The sequence below is a fragment of the Tamandua tetradactyla genome, chromosome 4, assembly GCF_023851605.1.
Source record: "Tamandua tetradactyla isolate mTamTet1 chromosome 4, mTamTet1.pri, whole genome shotgun sequence".
Taxonomy (NCBI): Eukaryota; Metazoa; Chordata; class Mammalia; order Pilosa; family Myrmecophagidae; genus Tamandua; species Tamandua tetradactyla.
In genome coordinates, this window is record NC_135330.1 from 144,937,917 (window position 1) to 144,959,527 (window position 21,611).

General features: G+C 33.3%; 1 protein-coding gene across 15 annotated transcripts in view; it reads right to left on the bottom strand.

The window, feature by feature from the left end:
• Positions 1-21,611, bottom strand: part of MYCBP2 (MYC binding protein 2) — a 371,029-nt gene that overhangs the window by 133,658 nt on the left and 215,760 nt on the right. For all 15 annotated transcript variants that reach the window (XM_077158462.1, XM_077158472.1, XM_077158469.1 and 12 more), the window contains 7 exons: positions 18,722-18,894; positions 17,367-17,511; positions 12,845-13,060; positions 8,087-8,142; positions 3,343-3,458; positions 1,120-1,217; positions 201-317 (listed from right to left, as the gene is read on the bottom strand). In XM_077158462.1, coding sequence (XP_077014577.1) covers positions 201-317; positions 1,120-1,217; positions 3,343-3,458; positions 8,087-8,142; positions 12,845-13,060; positions 17,367-17,511; positions 18,722-18,894 — 921 coding nt within the window. The remainder of the gene's footprint in view (positions 1-200; positions 318-1,119; positions 1,218-3,342; positions 3,459-8,086; positions 8,143-12,844; positions 13,061-17,366; positions 17,512-18,721; positions 18,895-21,611) is intronic.

A 21,611-nucleotide genomic window follows, 5' to 3' on the forward strand; every position in this document is an offset into this window, starting at 1 on the left:
TATCAGTATTGCTTTATCAATAAAGAAAATGGATGAAATGTTTGTGTCTAATTAACATATTTCTGCAAAAGAGTTTTCTGCAAATTTCCCAAACTGCATAAAACATATACAAACAGCAAATTTAGTAATCTTATTTCTGTACAAACAATGCAGAAACTTTCTGTCAAGAATTTATTATCAGGAGTTTCTTTAAAAATTACCTCATCGATAAAAGTGATAGTTCCATTGACTTTCACTATGCCTATCTGCTCACTCTGAAGGGAAGGGTGGCTACGGATACGGAGTCCTGCACTGTCCTTGGCCACAAATTTTCGAACCTGGGAAAGGCAAGTGTAAGTAGTAAGACAGGGAAAACATGGGCGAAAGATCTTATAAGATATAAAACTGAACAAATTTGAAAATATTGCAATTTTGAGAAAGTTTCCCAATGTAATTTGTAGCTGGGTCATTCTGCAAATAACGGTGATTTATTTGTACAATGACAGAACTTTTGTAAGTACTAAAATGTACTTTTGTGAAGAAAAAAGAAAACTATTAATACTTAAATAAATTATAATTACATACATAATAAATTTAGAAGACCAATAATAAAAAAAAATAAAAGAGCTTTTTTTTTTTTTTGCCTTTGGGAAGATATAGTACAAATTATATTATCAAGGTTTCCTCTTAAACAAAATCATACAAAATTCTATTTGGTGTTAGGAAATTAAAGTTTTCTTTCAACAGTACAAGATAGTTTAACCTTGCAAATTTTACATTTAATTATAAATCATCATTTAAAAATGCCTCTACATGCAGCTAAAATTAAAAAATAAGAAATATTAATAGTTATAAAAAATTTCAGATTCTTAAATTATAAACTTTCAGTAACAGAATTTATGTGACCCCTGTAAATTACTTCACCATTATATAAAAAAGCCAGAAAGTGCAGTTTCTGCAATTTAGATATGACCAAAATTACCATAAACCACTCATATCTTATTTAAGGTTATACAGAATTCATATAATGAAATCACATAAATATTAGGTATATGATAGCCTTCTTAAAGTATCAATGAAAAAAAAAGTATTTTGCCCTTTTATAAATCTCTCAGTGATCTGATTTCATTCTTTCTTAACCTTATTTGGTTGAGGTTCAGTCTTTGGTTTGACCAATTGAGTTCCAGGAGGTATCATTCCCTTTGGTGGGTCTTTTACTTTTACTTCAAGGCCAGCATCTGTAAGAAAAAGAAGGGAAGTAGAGCATTTGAGAAAAAGAGAGGGAGGATTCTTTAACTTAACCTAGTAAACATTCATGAGATGTTTAAAACAATTTAAACAAATATTTGAATTCTGTCTTTTATATGATTATTGGTATTTGACAGGCTGAAAAAGGGAAATATTTGGAAAATCGTCCTGGGATTCTAAAGGGTATCTCAGGGGTACAAGGAAAAGTGGAATGGCACCCATTCTTCAATTGGAATATATGAAATGATAGTAAAAGCAAAAATTCCAAATTAAAAAAAAGAAACCCTTGTGTGATTAAATGCCATCTGCCAACAACAGATCAGAGTACTACCTTTCACTTCCACCAATCATCTCAATCATCTCTCTGATAGCAGTATAGTGAGGTGGTTAAGAGTTTCTTAACCACTTGTTGTCAAGTTAGACTGCTTAGGTTGTTCTCACATCTACAACCAATTATTTAACTCTGTGAGCCTCAATTTCTTCATCTATAAAATGGGAATAATAATAGTACCTACCTATTAGGCTGTTGTAAGATTTAAAGATGATTAAATGATTTAAAAAATTTAAGGTACATAATACAATGCTGGGCAGTTATTAAGTGCTTAATAAATGTTAGCTTTATTATTATCATTATTCTAAAGAACTTATTATCTATCCTTGTCTATGGTCAAGCAAGGTCTAGTCACTTTGGGAGAAAGTTGAGTTAAGAATGAAAGGAAGAAATGGATGATTCTGAGCAAACATAAATCTCTTTCTTCAGCTTCATTCCAATGACTAACTTTAACTGGATTTTTCTTATCTACTTTGTATCATATTCCTTCACTCCATTATGAGAAATTGATTAAAAAAAAACTCTGTGGTATTTTTGGACCAAAAAAAAAACTCCTTTATAATAAAGAAATTTTTGATTACCTCTGCTTCCAAATTCCTGCTGTAATTTGCACCTCCTTTGTATCACTAATTTATATTCTACTTCATGTCATTTTTGCTTTGTCTGTTTTATTCCTGCAATCTTCAGTAAATTGTTAGCACGTGAGGACAGAAATTGTCTTACCTAGAACATTGCCTTGCACATGACCAACAAATCTTTGTTGAGCTAAAGCCTTGATGAATATGTTGAAATAAAGGAGAATGGAGCAAAGGTCTGTACACTGGTACAGAAGTACTTTATATATCTGATTCTATACAGTTATGTCATAGCAATATGCTATACAGTTTCATCCAAGTGAGGTACCTCTTTACCTTCTAAAGTGTAAAAGCAAATTACTTTAAGCAGTTTTCATAATGGTATTTTGGTGAAATGTTAATCAGTTTTACCTCTATCTTTGTACTTTCTCTCTGCCCCACACCCAAGTGTCCCATAAGAATTAAAGTTAGAGGAGATTCTTAATTTCAGAACTTCTCAGAATCTCTACTATGTTAATGTACATTTTATAAATCTCTAAAGTAGGAATAAAAAATACTGGATTTTCTAAATCTATCTGATCAGAGGAATCCTTTTTATTGAGGGGGAACCTGGAACTAGTACTATAAGGAATGCACATTGATAAACATTTATTTAGAGCAGTCTCATTTTGCCGTAGTCTCATTATATGAGTAGTTCAAAAATAAAGAAAAGGATTAATGCTCAAAATAAAGGCAACATGCTTTTCAAAGTTAGTAGTGAGTAAAAGAAAATTTATTGATTCGATATAAATAGGCAGGAATTATGTGTTAGGCAGAGAGCTAGAAAGGCAGAACCAAAAATGTGAAATGGTCTTTGCTTAAAGCCAGTAAGGGAAGATAGATATATCATGAGGGAGTGACAGGGTATATAAAGGGTAGTAATACAGTAGCACAGAGATTATACCTAACCTGGTACCTTAGTGAGTTGAGGGAAGGAATCATGGAAGTTATAATGCTTGAGCAGACACCATAAATTACTACAAAATTTTAAGACCTCAGGAATGCAACATTAAATTCTCATTTAAAAGGAGGAAATAAATAGGTTATAACCAAATAGGCTATAAAGCATGTCCATGTCTATAACTCAAGTTAAATGGCAAAACTAAAACAGAAAATTGATTTTGATTCTAGTTCTTTGTACTAAGTAACTTAAAATTAAAAAAAAAATACCTATTTCAATGCCATCAATGGTAACATGAATAGTGTACAGTCCAATAGCTCCTGGAGTCCAATTTGCACAATAAGTGCCATCATTATTAACACGAATCAGCATATTTTCACTGGGCCTGAAAAGAAATAAATAGAATACTGGAAAATTGGCTTTTGATCAAATAGCTGACATCATCATGAAGATATTTCAGTAAACATTTAATTTCTGTTTGATCTCATCTTTTTCTTCAATGAGAAAGCAGAAATAAGTAGATACTATCAAATTCAAAGTCGCAGATTTATAAACCTACTTCTCCTACTTTCTCTCCTGTTACAATGGAAGACATGCCCTTCTACTTGTGCTGTGAATTTTATTACCTCCAAAATTTCCATGCTGCAATTAGCTTGCTCTCTCTCATGCACCTACTAATTTTTCCCATTTTACTGGATCATTTCCATCAGCATACAAACAAACTTTAGAATCTCCCATCAACAAACATCTCCTCTTAATGTTACAGCCTTTTCCAATAAGGTCTCATATGTTTTTCCCACTTATATTGAAACTCACCTAAATAATTATCTGCAGTCATACTCTCCATTTTTTCCCTTCTGATTCTCTACCACAACTTATTCTAACAGGGCTTTTTTTCCTATAACTTCCCTGCGATTGCTGATGTCAAAGTCACCAATAACTACTACTGTCCCCAAATTCAACAGTCATTTCTTTTCATCAGCAACCTCCTGATAACTTTTGATAGCTGACAATAACTACTCTCTTGAAATATTTCCTTTGTGTTGTTTCTTGATATTCTCCTTGTTCTTTCTGAGTCTTTTGTTGGCTCTCCCTCTTCTGACCACCTTTTAACTTTTGGAATGCCTGAACATTTGGGTCTAGATCTTTTTTTGGTGTTGTTCTATAACATCTTTTGAGCTGACCATTCACCCACTGCCCAATTTTAAATACCATCTAGATATGTTCATAACCTTAATCTACATCCCCGTGGGTGTGAACCATTTGTAAGTAGGACCTCATGAAGATGTTATTTTTATTAAGGTATGGCTTAATTGAAGCAGGGTGAGCCTTAATCCAGATAGCTGGAAGCCTTGTAAAGAAAACTTGGAAATCACAGAACACAGGAGAGGATATACCGAAGTGATGGGAAGAAGCCTAGGAACCCCAAAGATTGCTGGTAACCAACAACAGAGGGTTACAGATTTTCTGGAGAAAGAAAACCTTGCCAACATTTTGACTTGGACTTCTTCTGCTCTCAAAACCATGAGCAAATAAAATCCCACTGTATAAGCAACTCATTGGGCAGTATTCATCATAGCAGCATGGCAAACTAAGGCAGAGAACTCCCAATTTTCTTCCTCCCGTGAATTCAAACTGATATTCCCAGTTGCTTTTTTGGCATCTCCACTTAGATAACTAAGAGGCATTTTGGCATCTCAATTGTACTATACCCAAAGAACTCTTATTTACTATATACTCCATCAGCTTACGAAACTGTTTAAACAACAAAAAAATGTGCTCATTCATCAGACTCCTAGGTTCTCATCAAAGGCATGAGAGATAACATGGGTTAATAAATATCTTCTGAAAAGATATTTTAGACTTTCAGGCTAAACACTTTCTGTGGCAACTATTCAACTCTATCATTATACTGTAAAGCAGTTCATAAATAATGCATAAACTAACAAGCACACAATCAGACAGTGGGCTGGATTCAGTCTGCAGGTTCTGATGTGCCAATCCATGATTTATACTGTTACTCAAGCCACAGAAAACTATAATCATTCCCCACCCCACCCCTTCTCCTCCTGATTACATTCTAGCAGGAAGATCTGTTGACTACCTGCTAAGGCTATCCCAAACCCATTCACAGCTCTTCAATTCCATTGCTAACTCCTTTCCACGCCCAGTCAAAGCCACCAAATTGTTCCTTAGACTAGTACAAGAGATTCCTAATTTATTTCTCTGCTCCCACTCTTCCTCTCTTCTAATATGTTCTTAGTAAGGACCAGAATGACCTTTTCAAAACTATAAATCAGATTATGCCACTTCCCTACTTAAAACCCTCCAAATAAATTTGCTTAGAATAAAATTTACACTCCTTAACACAGTCTACATTCCCTTTATAATGTGGCCCTTGTCTAACTCTCTGAATTCATCTTTGACCATTTTCCCTCTTGCTCACATGCTGCCAGTCTTTTATCTTTCTGTCTATTCCTCAAAGACATCAATTTCCATCTATCCTAGGGTTTTCTCCTTACAATGAACTTTCCAGATCTTTACATGTCCATTTACCATCCAGCTTTCTACTCTAATATCTCCTTAAACAGGACTCTCCTGTCATGCTACACTTTGGTAGTCTGCCCTATCCCCACCACTTTGTATCTAACAACCCTATATATTTTCACTATTTTATATTTACAATATGTTTCTTCATAGGACTGAGATGCTGTGAGTACAAGAGCCCTATCTACTATGTTTATAATACCCCAGAATCAAATGCTTAAAAGTATTTGCTGAATGAATAAACAAATTTATCTAGTATTTATAGTTCATATTTATTTTACAAAAACCATATACTGCTGCCTGGATACATCCTAGAGTATATAAGCAGATAACCAAAATCTGCTTAATATATAAGCAGATAACCAAAAAGTACTGGCAAAGTCCCTTGAGCGATGGGAGAAAGACTATGGAACCATTAAATCTTACCACCAGGGAATCCCCTGATACTGTGTCAAACTTTAGGGACACTCAAATCAATAGGTCATGCCTTCGATCCTGAGGCTTACTTGTGTGAAGCCTATGTAGGTAGTGGAGAAGGTTAGACTCCCTATAGGCATGCCAAGAGTTACTTTTGGAGGATCTCTGCTGTTGCTCAGATGTGGCCTCACTCTCTCTAAGCCCAGCTCTGCAAGTGAAATCATTGCCCTCCCCACAACGTGAGACATGACATCAAGGGGTGAAAGTCTCCCTGGCGAAGTGGGACATGACTCCCAGGGATGAATCGAGACCTCGCACGGTGGGATCAACAATTATATCCTGACAAAAAGGGGGAAAAGAAGTGTAATTAATAAAGAATCAGTGATAGAGAGAGTTCAAATAGTCGAGAGGCTATTCTGGTCATTGCTCTTACACAAGCTTCAGGCGGACCTTGCTACCCATCATAACCTGCCAACCCCAACTAGGACCATTCCAGCCAATCCTAAAGAACACCTAGGGCAATATATAAGATTCCACAAGGGTTCCAGGCAACTAGAGCAACTTTCCAGAAACCTACAACCTCCAGATGGGTCCCTAGTCCAGATAAGTTCTGAAACCTAGAAGGCTCAGTCTCTCTAGACTATCATAGAGTTCCATCTCCTTACCCCATATTAATGACAGACCCTTCCAATATGAAAAATTTACAAATGCTATAGCCCAGAGAGGGATGGAAAGATCAAAGGTGATGGTGGAGTTATATAGTGAAGATAGGACTTAACAAATGCATATGAATGCTGAAATCATTAAACTGATATCTCTTTTAGTCTCTAGTATCTTACAGCAGCTAGAAGTAAAAACCTAAAATTGTGGAATTGTAACCCATGTCAAACTCTGAAATATGTTCTACAACTAATTGTGGTACAGTACTTTGAAATTTATTGGGTTTTTTTGTACATATGTTATTTTTCATCACAAAGGAAGGAAAAAAAGTCGATCGTGATGATAAAAAAATATTTTTAAGCCTTCTAGCCTCCTATATTCTGGAGCAGCAAGAAGGAAAAAAATCTGAGAGAATAGTATGGTAGCCCATGACAAACTCTGGGATCTATCCTGTAACTACTTGTTGAAGAGTGCTTTGAACTATTGCTTTTTTCTTTGTATAAATGTTTTGCTTTGTATATATATATGCTATACTATACAATAAAAAGGTAAAAAAAAAAAAAAAAAGCAACTAGATGAAAAAGACCTCGCACGAGGTCTTACATGAGACTAAAACGTAAAAAAAAAAAAAAAAAAAGCATACGCTTCTACTGTAGTGGAAACTTTGTAACTGTAATAAGAGGCACTTATTCCTAAAGAAACATCCCAGGCCTAGAGATTTTGACAGCAACTTTCTAGATTGTGCATGAATATTCTATTCCATTCCACATATATATCAGAATTAAGACAAAGAAACTTGTAATTTCTAATAAGTTATTTTACACATGACGCCTTGAAACTTACAAGTAATTATACTTTTCACAGTCATTTTAGAGCTTTTTTTGAAATTTTTATATGGAGATGGTTCCTCAAACAATACAATCCACCTAATCATTTTTTCCCAGACATCTATTTTAAAAAGTATTTCTCCTAAACAAGCAATTAAAATACTAAGTCAAAAAAAAATGTTCTTAAATCTGGAATTAATAGAATTACTTATGACTGAAAATTTAAGACATCAGAACAGAATATAAATCACATTGACATCTCCATACAATTTACTCATTTGAGGGAAAAAGGAACAATTGGAAAAAAAATAAATAAAACCAAACAACCCTATAAAAAGCGAACTTACACATGTTTAGATACTAATTATTCGTTCTTGAACCTAAGTATTATGCAACAGATTGGCAGTATTATAGTTCAATATAAGAGGTATTTATCTTCAAATATATACATTTCAGTATATGTAAGATCTCTACAGGAAATTTTTAAATGCTTTATTTATTTATAGACAGTAAAGTTGGAATGCTTTAGTTTAGTCCCAAGCAACTGACAAGAAATTCCTACCTCTTAGGGGTTGGTGATGCAAAACGCAGTTCTTCAAATGAGTAATTCTCATAAACCTTTAAAAAGAGAAAAGTAAGAATGGCAAAATCATTAGAAATATTTTCATTTAATGGAATGATAGAACATTCAATAAATGATCCTAAGATAATTGGTTACCCGTATAAGGAGATAAAGAAAAAACTTAATTACCTACCTCACTCACACTGTTTATAAAAATAAATTACAGGTTTGTTAAAGATCCAATGTAAAATGCATATATCAAAAACAAAACTAAAAAATTTGGAAGTAAAAATAGGGAATATCTTCTGAGTACATTAAAATAGCTCCCAAAGACACTATAAAGAAAGGTAAATGAGAGTTCTGGGAAAGATGATGGAGAAGGGAGCTCCAGGACTCAGTCATTCCACCAAAACAATTATCACACAGACAGGAAGAGTCTGAAACAACTACTTTAAAACTCTAGAGGTCAGAAGAACATTATACTGCACTCAGGAATGAGCAAGAGGAGAAGACTGTTAAATTACAGCAAGGACATGTAAATTGTTCTCTACAGGAACTCATCCTCCACCCTTACAGCAGGCTGCCATGCTGGACCAAGGCCCTGGCTAGCTGCTGATGCCAGAAAGGGACAAAGAGGTCCTCTTCCTCAAGAACAGGGGTGAGCAAGGCTGATCATTGACAATAGCTTTTTTTGATCACAGGATTTGGATGGCTGGGTCCCAGTACTAAAAGCAGCTATTGTTTCAACTTGCCCTGAAGGGGCAGCAAAAGTCACTGTTTCAACACTCTTTGGACAGAGGCAGAGGCAGTGGAGATTTAAAGGTGCAGCACTTCCTCAGGGCTGTAGGGGACAATTAGCTGATAGGCTGTATTTGCTGAGAAGACCAGGAAAGCTCAGCTTTGGGGAGCTGTCAGAAAAAAATTGGTACCGTTCTGATTCGCTTCCCTGGGCACTTTGGAACTAGTCTCTTCACGGGGCTCTGGCCCTGTATTGTCTGGGACTCCAACAGCATATTAAAATAATTATACACCATGATGAAGTGGGAATTATCCCTGGTATATGTAAGGTTGGCTTAACATAAGAAAATCAGTTAATGTAATATACCACTATTAACAGAATGTAAGAAAAAGAAAATACATGATCATTTCAATTGATGAGAAAAGACATTTGACAGAATACAGCATTCTTTCTTGATAAAAACACTTGGAACAATAGGAAACTTTCTCAACACGACCATTGGCATATATGTAAAGTAAGAAAACATCTTAACATAATGGTGAAAAACTGACCACTTTCCCTCTAAGTTCAGGAAGAAGACAAGAATACCCCCTGTCACCACTGATACCCAATACTGTACCGGAAGTTCTCGCCAGAGCAATTAGATAAGATAAAGAAATAAAAGGCACTGAATTGGAAAGGAAGAAGTAAAACTTTGCCTATTTGCAGATATGATTCGATATACAGAAAACCCTGAGAAATCTATAACAAAGTTCCCAGAGCTAATAAATCAAATCAGCAGTGTCAGGTTACAGGATCAATACCCTCAAATCAGTAAAGCTTCTATACACAAGCAATGAGCATTTGGAAGAAGAAATCAGGAAAAAATTTCTATTCACAATAGTAATTAATAGAATCAAATATCTAGCGATAAATCTAACCAAGAATATGAAGAACCTGTATACTAAAACTATAAAACTTTGCTAAAAGAAATCAGAGATGACCTAAATAAATGGAATGATATTCCATGTTCATGGATTGAAAGACTAAATATCATTAAAATGTCAGTACTACCTGTGTTGGTTTGAAAGGATTTATGTACCCTAGAAAAGGCATGTTTTAATCCTGATCAATTTTGTGGGAGCAACCGTTTCTTCTAATCTCTTCTCAGCACTACAGGTTGGAAAGTCGCTCATCTCCACAGAGATGTGACTCAATCAATCGTGGGTATTAAACTTGATTAGATGGAGATGTGTCTCCACCCATTCTACATGGGTCTTGATTAGTTTACTGGAATCCTATAAAAGAAGTATTTTGGAGAAAGCTTCAGAAAGCTCCAGAAGCATGAAGCAGAGACTACCAGCCAGCAACTTTTTTGGAGATAAAGAAGGAAAACATCTCCCAGGGAGCATCATGAAGCAAGAGCCTGGAGAAAGAGCCAGCAGATGCCACTGTGTTTGCCATGTGCCTTTTCAGCTGAGAGAGAAATGCTGAAAACCATTAGTCTTCTTAAACCAGAGTATCCTTCCCTAGATGCCTTAGAGCAGACATTTCTATAGATTTTCCTTAATTGTGACATTTTCTTGGCCTTAGAATTGTAAACTAGCAACTTAACAAATTCCCTTTTTAGCAAACTAGAACACTACCCAAAGCAATTTATAGATTCAATGTAATCTCAAATTCTAAGAGTTTACTTTGCAGAAATGGAAAAGTCAATCATCAAGCATATGAAAAGGTAAGGGGCCCCATATAGCTAAAGCCACCTTGAAAAAGGCAAAACAAATTCCAGACCTTAAAACTTATTAAAGAGCCACAATAATAATAACAGTACAGGACTGGCACAAGGACACTTATATAGACCAATGGGATAGAACTGACAGCTCAGAAATTAACCTTCACATTTATAGCCAACTGATTTTTCACAAGCTGGCAAAGACCTCTCAATTGGGAAAGAACAGTCTTTTCAACAATGGTGCAGGGAATACTGAATCTCCATTTGCAAAAAAGAAAAAAAAAAAAGAGAACCCCTACTTAGTACCATCTAAAAAAGTTAACTAAAAATGGATCAAATGGATCAAAGACTTTAATATAAGAGTTAGTACTATCAGAATCTTGGAAGAAAATGCACAAGCAACAAAAGAAAAAAAACTGATAAATGATGAGATGTCATCAAAATTTAAATCTTTTTGTTTCTCACCGGACTTCATCATGAAAGTAAAAAGATAATCTACACAATGAGAGGAAATATTTAGAAACCAGTTATCTGATAAAGGGCTAATATCCAGAATATATAAAGAAATCCTTCAACTTAACAAAAAGACAAACAACCCAATTAAAAAATGGGTTGAACAGACCCAAATTTGAACAGAACTCTCTCCAAAGAACACATACAAATGCCCAGAAAGCACATGGAAGATACTCAATATCAATAACCATCAGGGAAATACATACCAAATCCACAATGAGATACTATTTCACACCCATTAGAATGGTTGCTATTAAAAAACCAACAAATGGAAGATAAGTGTTAGAGAAGATGCAGAGAAATAGGAACACTGATTCATTGCTGGTAGGAAAGTAAAATGGTGCAGCTGCTGTGGAAAACAGTTTGGCAGTTCCTCAGAAAGCTAAGGATAGAACTACATATGACTCAGCAATCCCACTATTTGTTGTATACCCCCAAAAATTGAAAGCTGGAACTTGAACAGATATTTTCACACTGATGTTCTCAGTGACATTATTCACAATTTCCACAAGATGAAAGCAACCCAAGTGTCCATCAACCAATGGGTGGTTAAATGAAGCGCATATATATATATATAATAGAATACCATTTAGTTGTAAAAAGGAATGAAGTTTTTATAAATATGACAGCAAAAGAAAGGAAAAGAAAAGCCTCCAGCAGAGAGAAGGGGCTTTGAAACTCATGTGATGGAACCTAGATTAGCATCCATAATACATAATGAAAATCAATATGAAAGAAACAACCCGAAAGAAAAATTAGTAAAGACAGTTCACTGAAAAAGAAATCTGAATGGCTAAAAAACATTTGAAAAATTATTTCACTAAAATAGGAATCAAGGAAATGCAAATTAAAACAACAATGAAATATATCACTGTCATCTAATTGTATTGGGAAGAAACAAGTGTTAATAAGAACATGAAATACTTGGTATTTTCATACTCTGCTGGGTAGGAGTGTGTGTTTTGGCAATTGCATTTCTAGGTGTATCCTAGAAAAACTCTGCTCATATACAAAAGGAAACATATATACAAGGATGTTTATTACAGTACTATTTATAATAGCCAAAATCAAAACAAAACCCTAGAAACAACCTAAATGTCAATTAGTAGGAGAATGGATGATAAATTATGGAACAATAATACAATGGAATACTTAAAAAGGTTAAAATGAATGAACTAGAGCTATATGGTTAAACCTCAAAAACAATGATGAGCAAAAACTGGCAAAATCCTATGAGCAAGATGATACCATTTTTATAAAGTCTTAGAACACAAGACTTCTAAACATATTACTTATGGATATATTGATATTATATATATATATGAATAATAATCATTATACTCAGGATGACAGTTTCCTTTAGTGAAGGAAAATGGGTACAGGGAAGAGTATAGAGAGGGCTTCAATTGTACCTGTAACAATCTTTTTCTTAATAAAAATGACAAAGATCGGAAATGTTATCACAAAATTGGGCTGTAGGTATACAAAACTTGTCATATTATTCCTAATACTTTTGTATGCCTGCAACATTACCAAATTAATCATTACCAATCAAACCACCTCAGTGTCTGATTGTATAAACTTGATATTTATTTCAAATCTTTTCTAAATACCTGCCAAAAACAATGAAAATCCTCTCTGGAAGAAGATAACATCCTAAAAAATGCACTGCAAGCTTTATATTTATCAACAGTTCTATAGATCTGTAGTATTCTGTCTGCATTTGAGTCATTGAAATGTCTGTTATATGAATGAATGGTGAAAAATCAAATTTTTGGATAAATAAATAAATTACCTTCATCATGGTTATGGCAATATAGCGAGCTTCCTTCACTATCATTGGTTCATATGACACATCAAGCTTTGGTGATGCCAACCCGCCAAAAGTCATGTCAGTATTAGAAGATGCAGCTGTTACTGCAGGGCTGCCAGGAATTCTTTGCAATTTCTTTACTTGCTCTTGTTGTAAAGATGTTTTTTTCTGAGAAACAGGGACTGCTTTCACTTCCACCTAACCATAACATTATAAAAATCAGATACTACTATTATATAATTGCCCACGGTGTGTCAAAGAAGCAACTTGTAATTATGGACTCACAATTATATAAATTTTTATATAAAATTTATATATAATTTATATTATAATATATATAATTATTTATATTATAAAATTTACATATAATTTAACAATGCCAGAATGGCCTGAAGATGGTTTCACAATACAGACCTCAAACACACTGTAAAGTGGAGGCCTAAATTTTTTGGAATAAATAATCACAGATATCATAACATAAATAAAAATAAACACCACAATTAATAATAAGAAGTAAGCATAGTAGAACGAATGTAGTTTGAATTCTTGCAGAGACTAACACTGAATTATGCTATTAGTAATTCAAGCATAAATATTCTCCTCATATTTTGAAACACTAATTTCAATTTCAGCTGTATTGTTTTGAAAAAAAAAATTTCCCATTGATAAAATAACTAAAGACTAAAGATATTTTTTACTCTAGGAAGAAAAATAACTAAAGGACTATAACAAGAAAAAGAACCATCAGAATTATTAGACTATTAGAAAAAGAACTATTAGAACTGTCACCAATCATAAGCCATTTGATCTAAGCACTCTAATTCAACTCTGGAATGCAATTTCTTCAACAATTAAATGAGGAAATCTTTTACTACTTTACCATATAGATGCAAAGTGCAGATTTGTTAAGACATGTTAAAGCACTGGAAGGACAAATTGACTTACAAACAATACTTCTCAGAAATACTTTTCAGGAATTCTAACTAAACATTTTATTCCAGTTTGTTTGCTTACACGTTGGCAAAAAATCACTTAACCCTAGGCAACCATAATGTTACAAACAATTTAAATGCTACTTTAGCTCTTTACCCAGTATTATCATCCTGGGCTTGGTCACAAAAAGTTTCTTCGGTCACTTGCAGACACTACTTTTGTGGTAGGGAAGAACAGGTAATACAGCAGTATATGGGAATCCAGTACTTTATGCATGATTGCTCTATAAACCTACAACTTCTCTAATAAAGAAAGAACAGATTAACACAACAAAAAGATCTTCACTGAAACAGTAAAATTTGAATAAGTGAAAGGTAATAGTATTATTTAAGTAATCAAAGGACATCATGGAACTGCAGAATGTCTTTAATGTTTATTTTTCTTGTGAATACTATTCTATGAAATCAGCAGCTTGAGATTCTGATTGCCTACATAAAGTTAAATGCAGCTGCCAAATGGGTTCCAATAAACAAGCACAATCGTCAGTTGGGGTTAAGAGTGATAAGCATGAGGACTGATATAATGTCCTGGAAACATATAAATGCCCATTCTTAAATTTAAAAAAACAGCAGTTTAAAGGTATATGATAAAATTCTTCAGCTAATCTACATCCGCCACCATTAAAACTTTAAACTTCAAATGTGGAAAAAAAGGAAAAAGCAAATGTTTTTAAAATTTAACATGTTTGATTTCAAATAATTTGTAGGCACTACTTTTTTTTGGCATGGGCAGGCTCTGGGAATTGAACTCGGGGCCTCGAGCTCAGCAGGCGAGAATTCTTGCCACTGAGCCACCACTGCACTGCCCTGTAGGCACTACTTTTTATCTACTATTTTGGTTTAATGTTTTTCTAAACAGTTATACATTTACCCTGAGTAAATGAAAGTTAGAGGTTCATTTGCCACTGTAACATGCACCTTGAAGTAAATGAGTGAATAATTTTATATTCTATGAGTATTAAGTTATTATAGAATACCAAACACAGTGCTTTCTTTTATAAAGTGTGCGTCTTAAAAATATGTTTATTCTTTTTTTTTTTGGCATGTGTAGGCTCTGGGAATTAAACCAGGGTCTCTGGCATGGCAGGCTAGAATTTTACCACTGAACTACCTTTGCATCACCCTTTATTTTCTATAAGACTTTTTTTCTTCTTACTAAATAAGTTTTATAAGGAATAATCATTTTTTCAGTAAAAAATATTCCAACAAAACTTGCAGCTCTAAAAGGTATTTTGAATCTCACTAAGATATTCTCTGCAAATCAATCTTTGTGTTTCAAACGATTAGCTATTATTATAAGATACTTCGACAATTTTTAATAGGTCTGAAATGCTCCTAAACCTTTATGTGTCATCTATCAGGCTGAAAAATAAAATAAAATAAATTAACTTTGTTTTCACCTAATACAATAATGTGATATCAATACATTAAACACCATTAGATACAAAAATCACTTTTCCTAAGTAGTATTTTCAGGAATTTATTAGATACAGTTTCTAAATTAGAGATAAAATTCAGATAAGATATAGAATTGAGCATAAAAGTTTTAGGTAAGCAAACTTAGTAAGAGTTTTAAGGAAAAGAAAGACACCATAGGAGAAACAAAATATATGGGGAGAAGAAAATTAAATATGGAGCACAAGATCACATGGTTAAAAAAAGAACCAAAAGGTGGAGAAAAAAAAGATAAAACAAAATCTTGTGCACTCCCCACCCTCTCTCCCCCAAAATTCAACAAATGGTGCTGCAATAACAAGATAAGCGCATGAAAAAGAATGAAATGTGACCCCTACCATGCAGCACAAAAAACTAAAAAATAAAAAAAACACATAAAATCTGACTTTGGAAGGCAGGCTATACATAACGCAGATATCAAAATGGAATGAGAGTTTGCAAAAGGTACCGAGGAGGAAACCTAAGAAGAAAGGAAATACTATATAAGCAGCGTAGTACAGCCATTAAAAAGAATTAAATGGTTTGCCAACGTAGAAAATGGCTATTACAATGTAATTACATGAATAAGAACTTAATCTTGTGGGCTTAACAACTCATTACATACACCAAAGTAAGAAATTCATCTGTGGATGCACAAGCTTCTTAATATAGTAATGCATATTGCACTGTGAAAAAAATTCTGTCTTCAGGTGGAGTCATTTCATATCACTATCAAGATTACTTTTTCCTTTATTCAATTTTTTTCTTATAATTTGTGATGCTTTTTGCATTCCACATAGCAATTCATAGTTGATGTAAAATCACTTTGGTGGGGTATTACATGTCTCAAAAAAAGAAAAAAGAAAAAATATCAGAATACAGTGTATAGTGTGTGTGTGTATTATATTTGGACCAGTATGCAAATTTTTACCATGGGTCACAGAAAATTTGAAAGCACTGCTAAAGAGAGATTTTTACTCAGAATCAAATTCAAATGCTTTTCCATACAATTCTATTTAATTGGTTTTAAGACATGTGAACAGTGTGTCTTATCTTCTTTCTATGAATCAGTTAAGAGTGACACTGGCATTGGGATTCTTCATGCTGTAAACTAAAGAATACATGAAGTAGTATAAAATAGTTCTACTGAACTATTGGAGTAAAATTATTCTCTGAGAAAAAAGAATTTTGTGGTTTAATCAACTCTAGTTTTCAAACAATCAAATTACTATGTAATATAACTGCTTTTTGGAGGGAGGAGAGGACTGGCTGGGGACAGTCTATTGAAATTTTAATTCAAAGTCTTTTTTAATTAAAAGTTTTAAAAGAGATATTTACAGTAATAGATTATATCACAAAAGTTGTGCATTACTGTTGACTTTAAAACTTCACTTTTAATTAATGTTGCAGGGAAAAGGTATTCAAAGAACTCTATAGTCATGGTTATTACATGAATATTTCCATTCTAATTTCTTTATTCTTTGACAATCTAAATTCATGTCTTTTAAATTTATTTAGGAAGTATTAATATTACTTTTTAGTCAGTTTCAATAATAATAAATGCAGAATGTACTTGAGACTTTAAAAAAATGCATACAGAATTTTAAAATGCATTCTTTCATTCATTTATTAAATCAACCACTATGTTGGTCCTCCCTCTATATGCTTAGCATTCTTTATATAGACACTTTCTTATCTTTCCTTCGAATCACCATCACCATCTAGTAAAATGTAAAAGAAAGATACAACAAAAGTTTATAGCTTGGAAGATTGGGAACTAATTTGATATGAACAAATAATTTTAAACAGTCAACTCTTCAGCTTCCTCCTGTGTATATATATATGTTATATATATATATATTTATACATATATATGATACATATATTTATACATATAAGATACATACTTATGTATATATTTATACATATATATAAGATATATATCTTATATATATAATAGAGCAAATAGATTCTGAGAACTTGTCATTTCTAAAATTTATTAGTCACAATAGTCAGTATATAGATGTCTTAATAGTCAGTATACATATGTCTAATATTTAATATTCAGATATTATTACCTTCATATTGGGAACATGTACCACATCCCCATACTGGTCTTTTGTTTGAACAGTTATGGTGGTAGGCCAACCACAGCGAATATCATCCTTATTCAGGACCAAAGATGTTTTCTGAGGCTCAGCATAGGAATCTGGCTGGAGCCACCTAAAAGTAATAAAAATGCATTCATTCATCATCATCCTTAATTATTATCATGAAATTAAGTCATATGAAGAAAACTTGCATCACATAAAATTCTAAAATAATATCTTCACTTTCTAGTCAGTGATAATCACAATGGTATCTCCCTCGGAAAGCTGTTAGTGACAAATTGATTAAGAAACACGCCAAATGTTTATACACATTACAGAAATAATTTTAAAATCAGTAGACTTGAAATTTTAACCGTAGCTAATTTAAAATAACAAAAGAAGCTAATTTAAGTTGTATACAATTTGAGGTCCCCAGTACACTCATTCCAACTGAGGCCTGCCTTAATTTGCCAGCCTGAAAACTTGGATAAGAGCAACTTATCTGGATAAACAGGGACAGATATGGAATTACACTTGCTCAAGAAAAACTAAGTTCAAGGTGCACTACCCATCCAATTTTACACAATTTTCAACCATCTTCCTTATTACCTTTCCCTCTAAGTAAATTCTGATTTTTCTATAGCATGTGATATCCATTCCTATAATTTATTCCATGATTACATTCAAGTCATCTTGTGAAATGAGTACTAGGTAATTCTGTCATACATTATATAAAAAAGTCCACCTAGGTAGCAATGAGGTGGACTTACAACATTTTCTATTCCTTTCCATCATCATTTTGGTTTTCAACAACTAGGTTAATTTTCCCATTTTTAGAGTTATAACCAGAAAGAAGTTGGATATTTTTTTTAATCAGTAAAATCACACTAGCCAGCATATCTTTTTTTCCTTTTCATCTTCAATGAAAGCAAACAGCAACAAAAATAAATCAGAAGTCTTCAAACTCAAGGGGCTTGATTTAAATTCTAAATCTAAATATATATAGATTTTAAAGCCATACTTAAAATGTAATAATACATCTAGGAGTTTAGTCTAGACATTAAATATTACTGTCAAATATAAAGATTTTTCAATTATACCATGTGTTCCATATATCCTTTAAATAAAAGTTCACCCAGGAAACTTTAAACAAATAAAACCTGTAATATATTGTACAAATGTTTTGAAACAGTAACTACCATTTTATACTTCAGCAAGTTCAAAACACATAAAACATTATTTTATTCCACACTTTAAGACATAAATGACTTTTCATTTCTCTGAAGAAATGAAGACTGAGCAAGCCCCAAAAGAGAGTAATTTTAGTACTTAAATTATATTACCTTGCAAGCCTTCCACCACTTGATCCTGGAACACAAGCAATAAAATCATCTAAAAAGGACTGTTCATTGCTTTGAATTTGAAGTGGTAAGTTTCCTTCAAGTGCTTCTAATATAGTTGGTGAATGAGAAAGGGCCAAACCCTTTCCAAGAATACCAGAATGGGTTTTGCACACCTGTTGGGTGAAAAAGATTCTTTATGTATTTCAAAATATAAAACTTTACAAGAATTTTTTAAATGTGCAAACAATTATATATAGGCCTTCTTGAGAAATTATTCTCTTCAGCCCTCAGCCCTCAGCATTCACTCCTTTAACTAAGGAAGGAGAAAATCCAGGAGGGAAAATAAAGAGTAACTCTTTCAGATTTTTTCTGTTCCTTTTCTTTTTTTAAAGTCCCCCCACCCCCACCCCAAACACACACAAACGACTCAGATTTAATGACTGATTAGAGTACATAGGTTGAGCCCCATGGGGGTTGAGAGTGAGGTGGTTCATCTCATTCGCCAGGACTAGACTTCCTTCTAAAGGAAGCTGTAGAACTAGTTTCTTTCTTTCAAAATCCTCATTATTGGCAGCTATCCTGGTAAGTTATGCGAGAAATCTGAGTGGGTGTGAACCAAAGTCTTGACTTGGGCCAAAAGTACTGGAAGCCTGATTGTGGTGGCACATAAATTATATTAGCCTGCTAGCTTTATTGAAGTTGAAAAAAAGAGGCAGAAAGAACTGAAAGGTGTTCTTTAGGATTATCTGGAATAGTCCTGGTTGGGGGTTCGCAGGTTATGATAGGTAGCAAGGTCTAACTGAAGCTTGCGTAAGAGCAACCTCCAGAGTAGCCTCTCGACTCTATTTGAACTCTCTCCCATTGATACTTTATTAATTACACCTCTTTTCCCCCTTTTGGTCAGGATGGAATTGTTGATCCCACCGTGCCAGGTCTGGATTCATCCCTGGAAGTCATCTCCCACAGCCTAAATGACATTTTACAAATATGTCATTTATTACATATTTTACAAATAAGTGATTAATTACAGATGATCTCCTTGTCGGTTCTACTTAACTAGGATGCTGTCTTATTTTGTATCTTAAGGCACAACAAAAAGCTGGGAGGATTTTTAAAACCCAGAAATTTCTTAATATTAATGACCATGCCATGATTCCATTTGACAAGAGGATAGTAGACAAGAGTTTGTCACCACACTGCTAGAGATCAAATTCCAGCCCAGTCACTTATAGCTGTGTTATCCTGGGCAAGTAATCTAAGTGCACCATGCTTTGGTTTTATCTATAAATGGAGATAAAACTCTCTCTAATTCATAGAGTTATGATGCTTGAGTTAAAATATGCAAAATGTTTAGAATAAGGCTTCATAAAGTTAAGATAAATACATGTTTGTTTTTATTATTAGTGCTCTGATCAACTGATCTCATGAAATAAAGAAAATGTAAAACAGTAGGCTGTAGGAATTACAAGTCCTGGGTACTAGCATCTATCTCCCAACTAGCTAGGTTTTTAGACAAGTCACATAATTTTTCTGAACTTTGGATACTTTAATTGTAAAAGGCAAGAGATACTACTGACCTCAAACCATACCTGTTAAAATACATATATTAAAGATATTATAAAGCATAAAGTGCTTATAGATATTATTTAAATTACTACTCATTAATTACATGCAGAAAATAAGTATGATCTATATCAGTGTTTCCAAATGTGGGCTCAATGATATAAGCATTCTGGTCCATGGTAAAATGAGGAAAAATTATGACAGAAAAGACTGAGTCCTTTACTTCTAGAATATATTCTCTCTATTTTGGAGTATTAAATTGCCCTTTCTCTAAGATATTGCTGATAATAAATAGTACATTTTTTGAAAAAGTGTTTTACCTAACAAAACAAAATGCTATCAACCCTAGTTCTTGGAAAAAAAATTCTTTGGAAAAAATTTACAAATCTATAAAATCCTCGTCTCAATACCTAATTGAGTGATTCTCAATCTTTCTTCTACCATCACACCATTCAATAAGCAAATATTCCCATCATTGTCACCCTCAGTAGATGCAGTGATGCTCATTAGTAGTACCTCAAAATCTCTGACCTGGGAGAACCAGCTATTATCAAGGAATAATTGCAAATTATTCAAGACTGAAAAATCTTGCCAGGAGATTCTGATGTTTCCATCCTATTAAGAATGACTAGCTAGATAAATCCACACTAACAAAGCAAGGAAGCAATATATTAGCCTCTTAGCAATTCTGAGTAATAAAATATTACAGATAGACATAATAATAGATCCAAAGAGTATTTCACTGAAATAGAGTATTCACATATTTCCATTACATCATGTCAACTGTGCTAGTTTATTAATGTCTGTACAGACAAAAAAAACAAGCAAACAACAATACCAAATTGAAGGCTTCCAACTGCCTAAAGTCAACTGGTTCTAAGCATTTAATATGACATACAGGCCTACCACAATTTAAATATACCAATTTCACCTGTTTCACTTTTGGCAACTTCCAGAATTTATAATATGCTCATAAAGCCCGAGTTTCTTTTGTGAAAAGCCTTTCCTCTTATTCTAACTGGTAAAATAAAACTGAGATCCAACTTCAATGTTCAAAGTTCTGAAAAGCCTGCCCCTATACACGTGACCCCGTTATTCTTCTTTCTCCCAAGGGATTTATGTCTAACTCCAAGTTAATATCCACTGCATAGCATTGTAAGGGCTCACATTGGTCTCTCTCATCAAGGGGAGAGCAATTTTATGAGTTATCTTTATAATTGCCAATATTTAGATAAAAGTACTTAATGAATGAATCCTAGGTTCAAGAAAAATGAGGCTGATTTGAGTGAAAAAGCTAATTTTAAATTAATGTACAAAATTCACTCTA